Source organism: Tympanuchus pallidicinctus, unplaced genomic scaffold (assembly GCF_026119805.1).
Source record: "Tympanuchus pallidicinctus isolate F22 unplaced genomic scaffold, pur_lepc_1.0 scaffold8, whole genome shotgun sequence".
NCBI classification, from domain to species: Eukaryota; Metazoa; Chordata; class Aves; order Galliformes; family Phasianidae; genus Tympanuchus; species Tympanuchus pallidicinctus.
Window position 1 is genome coordinate 15,548,240 of NW_026294802.1, and position 16,818 is coordinate 15,565,057.

General features: G+C 42.2%; 1 protein-coding gene across 1 annotated transcript in view; it reads right to left on the bottom strand.

Annotated features, from left to right (window-relative positions):
- Positions 1–16,697, bottom strand: part of IFT56 (intraflagellar transport 56) — a 45,928-nt gene extending 29,231 nt beyond the window's left edge. Inside the window, exons 1-4 of the mRNA XM_052668378.1 lie at positions 16,402–16,697; positions 16,124–16,261; positions 15,854–15,946; positions 7,508–7,622 (exon numbers count right to left, since the gene is read on the bottom strand). Coding sequence (XP_052524338.1) covers positions 7,508–7,622; positions 15,854–15,946; positions 16,124–16,261; positions 16,402–16,404 — 349 coding nt within the window. The 5' untranslated portion in view covers positions 16,405–16,697. The remainder of the gene's footprint in view (positions 1–7,507; positions 7,623–15,853; positions 15,947–16,123; positions 16,262–16,401) is intronic.
- Positions 16,698–16,818: the final 121 nt, after the last annotated feature.

Below are 16,818 nucleotides of genomic sequence, written 5' to 3' on the forward strand. Positions count from 1 at the left end.
TCCCTGTCCATTTCTTTTGAAATCCCTGCTGAAAATACTTTTTGATTGGCCTCTTCCTTCCATGAGTCTTAAAACTGTGAATAACTGCACTACCATTTCTCTGCTGGTCCTTCTTGTTAAAGTGTGTTTTTTTTTCTGATGCCATGCAGGACCTCTCTCATAGAATTAAAAAAAGCAGCGACAAGCTCATAATCAAGGTTCTTTTCACAGTGTGCAATATTTGAAGTAAATTGTGATTCATATTTCTAGGAATCTTGTCAACTTTCAGTATACTGCAAATTCCAGTGCTGCTACCATTTGTTTATGCGATGATATCATACATAGTTCTAATATTTCTTCAGTCCAGAGGAAAAAAAGGCACATTAATGCACTCAGATGTACATTAATGTACTCCTGTACAGGGAGCAGATAAGATTCAAACAAAGACATGAAGAGAGAAGAGTGTCTTTCTAAAGCCACTCAAGTCCTCTAGACTTCTGGCTCTAACAGGATTAGGAATTGCATTGAACACATTTCACATGCACAAACTGTTCACTGCAGAGATTTAAGTGACTACAGAGAGCCTTGTTCACTGAGATTGAGGAAGGTTCTTAGTCAACAAGCTATTAACTTCTTTTGGGAGCAATCTTCCAAAAAGCCTTTCCTTGTTTCCTGTGTTTTTTTCAGCCTACTCAGCTAATGAGCACTCTCATTTTTGCTCAGACCAACCAGTTGGCAACCCAGGATTTACATGGAATTTTTACAAAGAACAGAATTACTTACTGTGTTTACAGGGCCAAGAAAATGCAGAGTTAGCAAAGCAGTGGCCTGTAACACAACACTACAATTCTTCTGACATCCTAAACCATGAAAGAGAGCTCAAACCACCAAAACCTCTTTCTCTTCCCTCTCAAAGATGGAAATTTCTAGCAATAAATTAGATTTATTTTAAATGGTAATTTAGGGACAGATTTCCATACTTCTTACTTTTTCTCTACTCTTATAATAAGGAAACTGTAATGCCAAAAATGAACCAGGCCACTGTCATCAGATGGGCACTGTAAAACTCTGTGTACTCTCAACAGCCGTGTCTAGAAAAAAAAAAAAGACAGCACATTTTCTCTCTAAAGACTTTCTAGAATAGAGGAGTACCAAAAGGAAAAGGTGGAACAAGAGTTCTCACAAAACCAAAATATCTCGCCAAGTATTACTATCCAAGGATCAAGTAGGTAGAAAGCTACATGGTCTTCAGTCTAGGATCTACTAAGGAATTCTCATTGACCTAATAAAAGAAAGGAAAGCCTTTCTGATCTGCAATCAATACTGTGTTGTTATTGACATCGCAGTCATGGACTGCTGCACATGGACCCCACATATGCTTTCATGCAAAACTTCAACCAACAGCAACCACTCTTTGCAATTCAAAACATTTGGTCATCAAAGACTCCAGAAATACAAGCAGGACAATTTGTGGGATTTACACTGAAAATAACATATTGTATGACCACAGTCCAGCGAACAAAGACACCAACGTTCCTTTTTTTGCATAGGTTTTATATTTTTTTTAGTAGGCTTTAGCATGAATTCCTCTGTAAGTGACTTGCAAGCAGTATTCCCTCGAGAACCTAAACTAAGGAATTATTGTTTCACTGGTCAACCAATGACAGTAGTGCTGCACTCACACATCTGGCATTTGATCTGACATTGAAATTGTTATTCACTAGTTGGCAAGAGCTGGAGGGTTAGTCCACGTTATTCTATGCCTAAAAGCAGGCAAAAGGTGAAACCCAAGTTCTGATGGTTTGCTTAGACATATGGAATAGGAAAAAACCTCCCACTTCGTAAGATACAGTATTACCTGAGAGAATCCATCTTTTATTCTTTAAAATACAACCTTTTTACATGATGTCAGGCAAGGAAAAGGAGGGTCAAAAACAACAACAAAAAATGTCGCCCTGTTGACATTATAAGCAGAACTGTGGAAACATTCAATAACAGCACTTTTTCCCTGTGCTGAATTTGTTTTTTGAGAGACTATGAACAAAGTCAGATAAATTTCCAGATACAATCAAATAATAAATATTAAATAAAGCTGCTGTTAATCACTGGGGCAGGAAGGGGTGAAAGTGCCTCATCATCAAAGAACCGTCTTTTGAGAAACGCTAGACTTGCTCTTTTACTACTCTCTGTTATCAAATGTCATCGTCACTGACCTATCAATGCCACAAGAAAGCACAAATTTCTTTTCCTGTCCTATTTTTTCAAGAAAACCGCTTTCTTTTTTGTTTTGTTTGTCTGTTTGTATCAGCATTTAGAAAACTAGGGATGACAGTGCTGCACTGTGATAAACTAGACCTGCTCCTGTGTCTAGTACTGGCCTCGTACGGAAGAAATCACTGAGATAGTTGGACTGGACATATCTCTTTCCACCTAAGAAATGCAACAATATCTCTATACTAGAATTTTTGTAATTATCAGTGCTGATGTTTCAGGGACTATAGACATATTGACATGGATCTATAGGGCACTTCACATGCTAACAGGTGTAGAATACATCTGAAACTGCCACAGCTGGGAGGGGTAAAGGTGGCACAGGGATGAGAAGGCTTCATCCAGGTAACACAGAAAATATGACCAAAGAAATCCCTATTATGCTGTCCCTAAGAAACAACGCCCTGCTCACCTGAACGCAGCTGAATGAAGCCCTCTGTGCCTCAGAACCACAGTCTTTCTGGTGGAGGGAAAGTGCAACGGTAAGGGAAAAATGTCAGGAAAAAACAGAGTCCAACACTGAGGTTCATGCTTGTACACACTTAAATAGCTCAACTGTTGAGAGTTTTCTCACACGAAACCTGCAGAGATAATTCACTGAAATTTTCACTTTCCTCAAATACTTTTATTCTTTCTTATACTTAAAAGTCAGTTCAACTGTGTTCAGTTCTGTGCAGTACACACGCGTTTCATTTCAGGCATGCCAGAGCACAGTAACTTGAAGATGACTGAAACAAAAACAGTTATTTCTGTTATGTGGATTCCACTATGCTTTAAAAAGCAAATAAAAAATCCAGCACAGAAACCAAATGCAAGCAACAAAACACTACCAAAACAAAATACGGCTAGTAGTTTTTAAAGTTTAAAGATCTATAATTTGATACTTTCTTGTGTGCACTTTGAAAGTTCAAACCCAGCTGTTTTAAAAACAATGGCTAAAATGCAATGAAAATTAACTTCTGTGCTCAAGAAATACGGTACAAGCAGACAGCAAATAATTTTGCATGTAGGGAAAGATGCGGCCTAAAGGAAAAGAAAATCCAGCAATGTTGCCAGGCTCTCTTGTAACTGCACATTTTCATTGGCGACAACTATCTGACACCTGGCAAACATTTGTGCATGAATAAGCAAAATTGGTTTGGAAAATGCTACCATTCTTATTAATTCATCTCTGTTTTGCTTTTGTGCAATATTGCTCCTTCCTGCATAGGCTAAAATGAGAAGTATCTGTTCAGTTAAACCACATTCTGAGCTGACACATGAAGCGCTGTGAAGAAGCAAATTAATTATAAAGTGCTGCCCAGCAAAAAATAGAAGGAAAAAAACCTCTAATGACAAGTTAATACAACCCTATCTGTGCATGAAGCTTAATTGTAAATCTCCACATTTAAAATATAGAGACTGGTTGGTTGGGTTTTTTTTGTTTGTTTGTTTTTTTGCAGCCTCGCTTATGTGCAAATCACATTTGCTAGCATGTATTTTGTGGTTTAGAAGAATACTGTTGGTCCTTGTATTTTTCTTAATGCAGTGCTAGCCAAAGGCTTCTGAGAGCACTGTGCAGGCTTCTGAACACCAGGTTTCGTTGCCAGCATTTCTGTGCAAATGTGGCAGGTTCAGTTTCTGATCCTTGTCATTTATTTCTCGAAGGCACAGGACTGGGAAGGCAACTTAAGACTACTTGGTTTGATAATGAAAAATTAACACATGTATTATTATTTATTAAGCTAAGATGAAGACTTGGCTGCATTCTTACAAAGCAAGATGGGCTGATATACACTAAGGAAAATATATGTTCAGCCCTGTGCATTAAAGCACTGAGGCAGAAGGAATAAACAATGCATCACTTGGAAGCTTTGATATGGGATGACTATGGAACAACAGTTGCTGACTTAAGTAACACTACTTTCGCCACAGGTCCAGGAAACATAACATCCCCAGGTGGCCGAGAGGGCCAATGCCATTCTGGCCTGCATTAGTAATAGTGCAGCCAGCAGGAGCAGGGAGGTGATCATCCCCCTGTACTCAGTTCTAGTGAGCCCACACCTCGAGTACTGTGTCCAGTTTTGGGCCCCTCACTACATGAAAGAGGCCCTGGAGCGTGTCCAGAGAAGGGCGACAAAACTGGTGAGGGGTCTGGAGCACAAACCTTATGAGGAGCAGCTGAGGGGAGACCTCACTGCACTCTACGACTGCCTGAAGGGAGGTTGTGATGAGGAGGGTTTTGGCCTCTTCTCCCGGGCATCAAACAGGACCTGAGGAAATGGCTACAAGTTCTGCCAGAGGAGGTTTAGGTTGGACATGAGGAGAAACTTCTTCTCTCAGAGAGTGGTCAGGCACTGGAATGGCTGCCCAGGGAGGTGGTGGAGTCGCCGTTCCTGGCGGTGTTCAAGAGGCGCCTGGATGAGGAGCCGTGAGATACGGTTTAGTGCTTGTGGTAGCAGTGGGAATGGGAGACGGTTGGACGGTTGGACTAGATGATCTTGTAAGTCCTTTCCAACCTTGTGATTCTGTGATTCTATAAGAGGACAGCAGGAAAAAGAGGCCAGAAATATCTGAAAGGAATTTGGCAGAAAGCCTAGAGGAGATAAAGTACATCTATCATAAAGAATCTTCAAAAAAAGGACTCTCCTCTACTGACTTTTTATTCCACTTCTTAGGTTATGTTTGCAGTAATTCTGGTTTATGACACTTTTGATGCACAGACTTGTTATTTCCTGAGAGAATATCCAATTAAGTTTTATTTAAGTAATGACAAGCTTCACATCTATTTAAAAATGAAGTCTTGCTCCAGAATAGAATGCAAATGATCTTTTATGAAATGCAATAATTACCTCATGGCCTTTAACTCTCATTTCCTGATTTTAAAACATTCTTCATATTTTTTCCTCAGTTAATAATTTTCTTAAGCAATGGTAACAGCAAATGACAAGAAGGAACTTCTATTTAATTTCCAGATATTTATAGTTCTGTGCAGACAAGCTATTCCAGAAAGCTAGCTGACATTCACATTCCCTTTCATGCAGAGACTCCAACGCCATAGGAATTTGGAATTATAAATGAAAATAAATTATTTCTCCTTCATTTGTTTTAATGCTGTGCAGCTTTCAGGGGCATGACAACTGCAGCAATAATCAATACACATCAAACAGTATGCAAAAAAGTCTGGCAGTGTGTTCCCAAAATAGCAATGGTAAGCAGCCCAACACTAATGGTGTCTATCACTCTCACGGCAGAGTTAAAGGCAGTAGTGGATAAATGGTGGCATTCCACAGACTTCACTCTCTTGTGCTTACAGCTCAATGAAGTATTTTGCTGCTTACGGGTCACTGCAAAACCACGGAAGAAATCATAAGGTTCTGTAGGTTCCTCTATTAACTCTATTGTACTTTTTTTATTGTACTCTATTCCTCTATTGTACTGAGAAAAATCGTCACTGATGCTATTGAAAGACACTAAAATAAACCAAAAGAGGATACATTTTGAGTGAAGATAAGATGATTCAAATTCAGTGTAGGAAAGGCCGAAATGATGGATGTGGAAAGGAGAATCTACCACACTTCTTTCTCCATTGAAAGCTCCCAAGTGTTACAGACCTTCGGATGCTGTGACTGCCTCCCCACCAAGCTTAAGCAGCTAGGAATCATCAGTATTAAATATTCACAATGAAGGCCTAGCATCTCAGTATAAAATAAGGCATGCTGCCTTACTTGCACAATTACATAAAGATCAGGAAGTAACATTACTGCTTAGCTATTTTCTGTTTTGTCCCTCAGCTGCATTCCCAATGTCGTGCACTCCTTTCTTAATGTTCTTGCCCTTTTCTTCTGGCACTTAAGCACTGTTCACCACACCACCTACCCAACCCCTTGTCATGCTACCAAGAAATGATCTGAGGAGCAGGGAAGAATTAACCTTCCCTCAGTTTCAGCTCACAGCTCTAAAGATGCATGCCCAGCTGTGTATCTGTCATCTCTAGGATGGATAACTGTAATTTACCCTATGTGAAGCCGATGACAATGAGCAGTCTCCAACTGGTACAGGATGCAGCCACTTGCTTCCTCTGTGGTTTGGGTATAGTGACACCTCAGATCTATTACCCAATTATTTTTAGATTTCAAGTTCACGTCCTAGATTGTAATCTCCTAAACTCAAGCTTATACTACTTTAAGGATTACATTATCACCTGTGAATACTAGAATTTTACACACTTCTTGAACAGTATGGATCACTAATCAAGAATATGGAGAACACATTTCTGCAGGAAACCTTTTGCAGTTGGAAACAAAACATTTTTAGCTGTGGGAATCAAGTTCAGGATGATTGTTCAGGGAATTTTAAAGGGTTACCAGAATCTAATTATCTCTAAAAAAATACTGCAAAACTGTCCTCTTTGGAGGTGTTCTATAGAAAACACACAGTAATTTCCTCCCTTTCTTATTTTCAGCCTAGGGTTAAAGAAATAAAGAATGAAACAAACAAACAAACAAATAAGATTCCGTAAGTCTTATCCTAAGAAAGTGAGAGTCAAAAGCTGACTGAGAACATTACTGCTATTAATTGTACTTAGGAAGCACTGAGATACATGGTGATGAGAAACAATATAAGTCACTAAGATAAACAGAAAGTGATGGGTAACAAAATCAAACTGAAGAAACATTTTTAGGCAGTAAAAAAGTGCCTTGGAATCTAACTTCCATTCTTCTTCTTTAGATTCCATGCATGTTCAAATTAACATGAAAACTTAATAATGTGGTGCAGCAAAGTGCACACCTTATAACCAGATCCCTAATATCTAACTAAAAAGGCAGTAAGACCATCTACTAAGTCACTCAAACTGCTGAATTCTCTCATGTTATTTATTGATTATTTCACTATCCTTATTAGCTTCATCTGCAATGGCTCAGAGATATGCAGTCAGCCAAAAGAACAGTAAATTTTTGCTGCTGGTCAGCATATGCTAGGTTTTGTATTTAGAAATTAGTAAGAGAAATTATTTTCCAAATGCTTCTTTCAGTTTCAGCTGTTCCACCTGCCCCAGGTATTTTTAGAGAGCAAATCACATTATAAATTTTGCCCTGAACGAAAAGAAGAAAGAAAAAAAAAAAAAAAAAAAGAGAGAAAAAAAGAAAAAAACCTCTTTGTTCAAAAGTATCCTTTATTACTCTGAAAAAAAAGCACCATATACTTTTCTGGAAATCATTTTAGGTGTTCAAGTCAACAAACAGTTCATTTCATCAGTCTGAGACATACATCTCACCTTTCAAGGCTGCCTGTTCAGCTTGTGTATACATTCCCAGAAAGAAGTAGGTACACGCAAGGTTCACCCAAACATCAGGATTGCAAGATGGTTGTTTGGTCAAGGCCTCATATTCCTGGAAAAGAAGTGTTTTTTCTGGTGGTTTTTTTCCTTCATTTAATAGCATACAAATTATTCAGCTCACCCAATTTATTGCCAAGTTCATCATCACTCTTACAACTGAACTATTACATTTTAACCAAAGATACATTCAGCAGCTTCTTTTTGTTTATGAAAGTGAAAGAATCAGTGGGGATAAGCAGTACTAAAAATCATCACTGCAGCAATTCTGTCAATGCTTTAACAGTTACAAAATCATTGAGATAACAAGCTTTTCCTCGGTCTTTTCCAATGCTTTCCTAACTCACTGAGTCAGAGGAAGTCATAAAAATCATGGAAATCTCTTTATAATTACTTATTGGAGTGTTAAATATCCTGTTATAAATCTGCATGTAGTGTCTTTGTATAGATTAAAACAGTGGACTCCGAAGAGACAGTATATGCAAGGCAATCCAAAGAGGTGTATCAAGAAATTCTTTTATTTTATTTTAAGCTTTTATTTTATTTACCAGTGGCACAAAAATATAAAAGTGTTTATTACAACTTCAGCATGTATAGTTTATAAATAAATACTCATATGTTGCAGGTGTGTGCTCAAAAAATTCTACTGATAGAGATGCACTATTCAAATGTTTTGAGATGCTGCATTAAAATACAAGCCCAGAAGTCAGTCTTGGTCACGTTCAAGTCTGCCATATACACAAAAATATAACTATAGCAAATATTACTAAATTGTGCCTAACTTCACTGTTTCTCATGTTAAGATTTACACCCAAGCTACCAAAATCCACTGAACACCATATTCTGATATTTTGCACACTTCCACATTCATTACATAACCCTTAATAATAATAATACATAAAGTATTCTCTCTTGTTATTTGTGGAGGGAAAAAAGTAAAACCCAACAGACAAAACTTTCAATCTGTTCTTTTAATGAAGCAAGAAACTCTGCAGCTATATTCAGCAGCAATATTCCTGAAGACATACATCTTTGCTCTGCACAACACTAGCTAATTAAAACACAGGCACGGAGGAGATCCCTCAATGCCATTTTTTCCTCTTCAAGGCTCTATTAAATTACTCAGAAGGACCTTCCTAGTGAACGTGCCCCCTGCTTGCATTCCTCCTCCTCATCCCATGTCCATCCTCCAGCATAAGGCAAAAGCAGGCCAGGTTAAGCAAGATTCTCACAGGACTTGTTCAATGAACACTATCCCTCAACCAGCAGAAGCCTCTCATCTCTCTCAACATACCCCATTGCTAACTCTGTATTCTTCCTCCAACCGTACGAACTGAAATTTCTCCCTTCCTGGTGAATTTACCACATTGCACCATGGAAGTCTTCTTCCCGTGGGGGAAAGGCACAGATATAGGTATCAATCACAAGAGAAACTATGTCCAAAGGGCAGCAAATTCCAAGAACAGACACATGCTGACAACAACAAAGTTTATAGTTGCTAGTAAAAATATTTTTTTCTCCTGCCACATGAAAGCAAATTGCACTCTCAACCACAGAAGCTATTGGTAACGTATGCTTTTGAAAGCCAGCCCAGTCTTGCTAGTATTCTAGTGACTAACTGTCCTCAAAAACTGTCCTTTTAAAAAATAATAAATTGATTGATTAAAAAAAAACAAAAAACCCAAAAAAAAAACAACAAGCAACCAACAACAACAAAGAAAACATTTACATATAGGCTGACGTTCCCTACTGAGGCCAGTTCAGTCTTGACACAGGCCTGTGATGGAGCTCTGAGACAGGCTACTGTTCTTTTTTGGGACCATCTGGAATCCTTAAAAATTCATTCAAATTAAGTGCACCCAAAGGTCTCTTTTGGTTATGGCTTCAGGCAGATTAATTAGAAGGCACAAAGTGCATAAACACAAGTCATATTCTGGCCTGGCCATTCAGGACGTGCAATAAATAAGGAGTGCTGTAGCATTACTAATGTGAATCTGTGAATACACAGTAAATAAAAATGAGGACTGTTAGCCCGTCCTACCACATAGTTCTGGGCCATGAGCCCAAGCTACGTGGGGCTGTTGCCCCTTTACTCAGTAAAAGGCATTCAGCATTACAGTCTCTCAAAGACTTTTCACAAGAGCTTTTCCCCTTCCTCACCCAAAACAAAACAAAACCCGCAAGAAACCCACAAAAAAATAAAATAAAAAAAAGCAAAATACAAGTCTTTCCAATAGCCACCCACCCTGTGGCACACTTTTGCCAACCAAGGGCTTGACAGCTTCATGCTTTTTCACTCTCCTCCACCTCTCATCCTATCTAAAGGCATACACACAGCCTTCTAAAGAAGCAGGTTGATAGGTTGATTGCCTAAGGCTACAGACACCTACTGACTGCACCTACCAACAACACTGAGGGCACTGAATAGAATCCTGCTGACCTCATTAATTGTCAAGATTCTCCAAGCTCATAAACAAAGGTTCTGCAAAGATGCCAAATGGGCCGATGTACAGGGCTGCCTCACAAGTGTTCAAAGGAAGCATGGAGATACTTGATTCCTGACTACAGTCATGACAAAGAAGCACATAAAACTGAGAACCAAAATTCCATATTTTTCTTTCTAGCTTCAGCTGTCAGAAGCTGGAGCATTTATATATTCTCATGCCCTCAAGACTAGATATTGCTCATGCACGAACCACTACCCCGGTATAGCTCTGTTCCTTTCACGCTTCACTATTTAATTCAGGCAGATCAGGGTAGGTAGGAGGTCCTCACCCTTACCCAGGAGGTAAGCAGTTCCCGATTCTCTGCTGAAAGGAAGGCAACAGGCAGGAGAGCCTGCCAGAATCCCTGGGTGATGAGTGATGGCAGACGGACAGACGTGCGGGGGGTTGAAGTTGGTAAAAGAGAAAGAAATCTCCACAAAACTAATTAGATCCTCCCATCAACTTGGGGAGTCCCAATTGCCATACGGTGCCAAGAAGACACTTATCTGCCTACTGTTAATAGAAATTGATTTATAAGTGAGTAGGAAGCCCTCAGGGACTGCCACTGTGACTGCTGGAAGGTTTCAGAGTGGTGCCATTTGTAAAGTAGTACACAGCAGCAGTGATGATCCCAGACCAATGTTGGTGGTATATCCTTTGAGAAAGGCACCTACCTACTAAGAAGTGTGAATCTAGTCAGGGTAGAGCTCTGCCTAGAGACTGTTGGTACGTCTACAGTAAGAGAACTTGAATGTGCTGATTATATTGCTGTAATTCACCCTAAAGATACTCTTGGATTTGCAGGTCTATCTGATTTTCACTTTTTCCCCCACCTCTCCTTGTGGATGACGATGGCTACTTCACCTCAGTTGCCAAGACTCTCCAAGAGGTGGCATGCAGCCAGCATGACCTAACTCACCATGAAAATCTCATCATAAATGAAAGGATTACAGAGCAGAATTTCATCAGGTGTAAAGAATACCAACCACAAATTAGGAATATAATGACAGAGACAACAGATACATTGCCACTTGCAGGCACTTAGGACTGCGGGTTATTTAGACTTTGTGTAATGTCACTCTGTTTAATTCTGGAGAATTTTCTACCCACAGTATTTCATTTATCATGGTCTCAGCATGTCCCAAAGAGATCTAGAGATTATAGAGAATCAAGGAATTTGTCCTTGAGAATACATCAACAACACTTCTATAATATAGCAGTGAAGATAGATGCTGCATGTACTTCATCCTTGGCACTGATAACTGAAAAGGAATTCAACCTACATAGTATAGTCAATGCTTTCCCTTGATCACTGCAATGTTTGGAATTATACAGTGTTCTGACCCAAAAGAAACTAGACTGAGATACACAGGCTCATTTCCCACATGCTACCAGAGCAACAAAGGTATCAGGATTCATTACTCTGCCAAAAAATCAGTCTTAAAGTGGGAAACTGTGATCTCTCACTTTAAAAGGTGTCTATACGTGGTTTGTGGTTTTTTTTGTTTTGTTTTTTGGTTTTTTTTTTTTGTGTGTGTGTGTATTTGTTTTTTCCCTACCAGGGCAAACAGACAGAAAAACAGACTGGGTTGTAGATTTTAAAAGCCTGAATCAACAGCATCATCTAGTGGTGAACTGAATACAGCTCACAAAATCTAGTATCTATATATATACAAACAACACTGCTATTCTTTTGCTGAAACTCTAAAAACCTACTCTGGCCATATAAGCACCTAGTGGACATTCCAAAGAGCAGAGCTCATTTCATAATTAATCCTGACCTATTATTTTATACAAACATTTTTTCTTCTTTTTAAACTTTCACTCCTTATTAACACCTCGACATCCAGATATCACAGAATCACAGAATCACAGAATCACCTGGGTTGGAAGGGACCTCAAGGATCATGTAGTTCCAACCCCTCTGCCTAGCAGGGCCACCAAACATCCACATTCAGATCAGGTTGCCCAGGACCCCGTCCAACCTGGCCTTGAACACATCCAAGGATGGGGCATCCACAACCTCCCTGGGCAGCCCGTTCCAGGGCCTAACCACTCTCCTTGTGAAGAACTTCCCCCTAACATCCAACCTAAATCTTTCCTCCTTCAACTTTGATCCATTTCCCCTAGTCCTGCTGTTGTCAGCCCTTCTGAAGAGTTTACTCCCCTCCTGGGTGTAGGTTCCCTTCAGGTATTGATAGGCTGCAATGAGGTCGCCCCGCAGCCTTCTCTTCTCCAGGCTGAACAAGCCCAACTCCCTCAGCCTGTCCTCATAGGGAAGGTGCTCCAGCCCCCTGATCATCTTAGTCGCCCTCCTCTGGACCCTTTCCAAGATCTCTATGTCTTTCTTGTACTGAGGGCTCCACACCTGGACACAGTACTCCAGGTGGGGCCTCACAAGAGCCGAGTAGAGAGGGACAATCACCTCCCTCTCCCTGCTGACCACCCCTCTCCTGATGGAGCCCAGGATCCCATTTGCCTTTCGAGCTGCCAGAGCGCACTGCTGGCTCATGTTAAGTCTCTCGTCCATCAGGACCCCGAGGTCCTTCTCTGCCGAGCTGCTCTCAAGGACCACTCCTCCCAGCCTGTACGGGTGCCTGGGATTCTTCCGGCCCAAATGCAAAACCTTGCACTTTGCCGTGTTGAACCTCATTAGGTTCACCCGAGCCCAGCCCTCAAGCCTGTCGAGGTCCCTCTGAATGGCATCCCTTCCTTCCGCCGTATCAACCGCACCACTCAGCTTGGTGTCGTCAGCAAACTTGCTGAGGGTGCACTCAATTCCCTCATCGATGTCATTAATAAAGATGTTAAAGAGCACCGGTCCCAAGACAGACCCTTGGGGGACACCACTTGTTACCGGCCTCCACCTGGACATAGAGCCATTGACCACCACCCTCTGTCTGCGGCCTTTCAACCAATTGCTTATCCATCGGGTCGTCCACCCATCAAATCCACTTCCCTCCAATTTGGAGATGAGGATGTGGTGGGGGACCATGTCAAAGGCCTTGCTCAGGTCCAGGTAAATGACATCGGTCGCCTTCCCTTCGTCCACCAATGCCGTCACTCCATCATAGAAGGCCACAAGATTAGTCAGGCATGACCTTCCCTTGGTGAAGCCGTGCTGGCTGTCTCGGATCACGTGCTCATTCTTTATGTGATCGAGCATGTTGTCCAGGAGGAAAATTTAGTGAATTTAGTAAATTTAGTGAAGCAACTGTTACATTCATAATCTTTAAATGACACAACTCTGAATGTGAATATTAAATTACCACTATGTTCTAAACTGCTGTTCTCCACTTTGTGCGATGTGTACTGTCAAGCTGAATGACATCAAACAGCTCTAACTTCTCCCAACAGATGTCTGTTATTTTTTAGGCGAGGGGAATATGTCTTTTGAACTTGGAGGCCTGAGAAATTCTGTTTCTGCCTCACATCATTTTTGTGCCTTACTCTAATGCTGTAGGTGAGACAGCTAGGGAGCACACAGCAGAGACAACGGAAAGAGACAGCCCTGTGAATCCCAGGCAGTTTTATCTGCCTCAGAATAGAAAATTGAAACAGAATAATGAAGTCTTCTGGGAGCTGTAGTTCATTCTTCTCTTCTGGGATTAGGTTTCCAAAACTACTGACAATCTGTGGAACTGCAGCATTAACTCTTTTAACTCCCAGCTCCCTACATGATGTTATGATGTGGAATATCAATTACAAAAATCATAAAACCATGACAGTGCTCCATGGTCTTCAAACTGGTATGGGACCTGGCATCACTGTGATGCAAGAGAAAGGTTGTCTTCCTCTTTGGCCTGACTCTAAGCTCAAGCCTTCAGCTTAGTCAGCATTGCAGTGTAGCATTCAGAGTTGATTTGTTCAAGTTTGTTCAAGTTCCAGGAAATTCAGAAGGATCATCTCTTTCCTATCCCAAAAGACAGTGCACATCACTTTACCTGCTGAGGGCTGCATTTTGGAACTTGTTTGATGGGAAATTCATATGTTGCCACTCCATGAACTGTTTTGACTCTGACTCGCAGTGTCACAGTGGTGACACCATGTCTCATCACCAGTAGCGATGTGATCCAGGAAACTGTCACCAACAGCCTCATATTGTTCAGTAGGTCCTGACAAACATTCATGTGGTGCTTTTTCTCGTCTTAGCGTTCATGGAACCCATCTGGAAGAAACTTTCTGGTATTCCAACATTGCCACCATTGTTTCCAACACACTGAAGTTGATATTCAGCTCCATACACAATTCCCTGGTTGTGATCCACTGATTCACGTTGTTGAGCTAATTGAGACTCTCTTCATTTTGTGGTGTGAGATCTGTGTGGTTATCTGGAACATGTCTTGTCTTTCATGTCACAGTTGCCACTGCTGCACCACCCACTGCCTTGCTGTGCTCACATCCACTGTTTGATCTCATAAATGATCAGCAAGCATCATTAAATGCCAATAGATGCCATTTTTTTCTGCACGGAGGAATTCAGTGATACGCCTTTTCTTCATAAGCACTTCCATGCCAGATATCATTTTGTTAGACTACCTCTATGCTGCCATCCATCTCACAGTGACAAAATCTAACAGAATAGTGGCAGGAAGGTTCAACCTCTACTGCCATACCACCTCCATCTGCCTCTAACATTGTGGGCCAACATAATAAAATGCGAGGCATTACTTTCAGAGTAGACCCTGTATATTTATTTTTAAAAAAAGATAATTTCTCCCAGAGCAGGCAAATTAAAAGGCTGAAATGTTTTCTCAGACCACAACTACACTTCACAGCAAGTTGTGATGGAGTTCTCCTCCCAGATGATACTGACCAAAACTAATAAGCCTTAAATGGTGTAATACAGCATTCTAAGGATCCAGCAATTCACATCAGTAGGAATGCAGCAATGGAAAAAACACTACTCAGGCAGACTGAGTTTTTTCCAAATCTTCACTTGCTCATCTGCAGCCTTTTGAATATCACCAAACAAGTCTCCACATTACTCTCTGATCAAGAGTGCACACCGATTCCATCCCTTGGAATTACACAGCAAAATCTTGTTCAGATTTCTACAGTAGAATATGTTAGCACAATTAAGAAAAGAAATCCAGTGACACTGGCAATGAACTGATTGGCAACAAGTTTCACAGGAGGCATAAATGGACACAAGAGAAAAACTTACATACACAAAAAGTGACACAACACACACACACACACAAAAAAGTGACACAACAGCACTGTATGGTGCAAATATTGCTAACTTAGGCATACTTGAATAATCAGTGTGCCTCTTAGTGACTTAAAACATTTGGAGAATGTCTTATTGCAGGGAATTACCCAACGTAAGACAACACACTGAAAAATAATAAATACATTAAATGGTCAAGGTCATCAACTTCTAAAGAGGGTCAAAAAGCATGTATATTATGTATTAGGAACACAATGAAAACTAAAGCATAATGAAATCTGAAAAACTGAAAATCTGACACTGTGGAAAGTTAACTGCAAGAATGGAATGGAAAAACTTCTCAGGAAGAGCAGTGCAGCAGTGGCACAGGCTGCCCAGGGAGGTGGTGGAGTCACCATCCCTGGAGGTATTCCAGAACCGTGTGGATGTGGCACTGAGGAATGTGGTCAGTGGGCATGGTGAGGATGGGCTGGCGGTTGGATTAGGTATCTTAGTGGTCTTTTCCAACCTTAACGATTTTGTCATTACCATGTCTCTAACTGGACTGGCTGGCAGAAGCGTTCCCTATCACAGAACACCTTCCCGCTGTTGCCATCCCTGTGGCAGAGCCCCAGTTCCCCATCTCACCTCCAGAGCTCTCTTGTAGTCACCCAGATGGAAGGCAGAGTACCCGATCCAGAGCTCAGCATCCTCCTGCTGCTCACCCGCGTGTCGCTGAAACTTCGGAGGGAAGAGCGAATGTGAGACCGCCGTCAGCAGTCACGCACAGTTTATAAACACCAGTAAAGCAACACCATGCCCATTAATACCGCGGGCAGTCTGACGGCTGTGGATGCCGTTGGGTGAAGCCGCTCTCGGTTCCCAGGGAAGCAGCAGGCCCCGGCCCGCTCCCGTTACCTCCAGCAAGGCGATGGCGCCGGTGAAGTCCCTCCCGGCCAGCAGCTCCTCCAGCTGGGGCACCTTCTTCCCTTTCCTCCTCCGTCTGTCTCCCTGCGGCGGGGTGCTTCCCACAGCCGGCTTGGCCCGGGAGAGCATCTGGGCAGAGAGCAGAGCGGAGCCGGCTCAGAGCGGGGCCCCGGAGCGGGGCCGCTCCGCCCGGAGCGGGAGGGAGCGGGAAAGGAGCGCCTGCTCGACCCGCGGCCCGCGGCCCGCGCCCCCCGCCCGGCCCCTCTCACCATCCTGCCGCCGGGCCCGCGCTCCCCGCGCCGCCGATGGCGCCGTTGCCGCGGTAACCGTGGGACGGCGGAAGAAGGCGCGGAGCCCAGCGATGCGGCCAATAGGCGCCGCGCGCAGACGGGCGCCGTCCCCCGGAAGGGCTGAGCCTTGGCTCCGCTGAGCACCGGTGGGCTCCAATCATCGCACGCGAGAGGAGGCGCTTCTGGAGTGTCTCTTGGTTGTCCGGCTCTTGGCTGTTCCCGCGGCCCGACTGACGAGGTGCGGGGCGCGGCCAGAGAAGTGCGCTGGCCTTCTGGTTCCCATATTGGTTTCTCACCAAATCACTTTGATTGCTACCTTTTCCCCACCGCTGGTCCTTCTCCACAACATCCCATAATGCATGAATGTCCAACCTTTTGGCTCGCCTGGGCCACAAT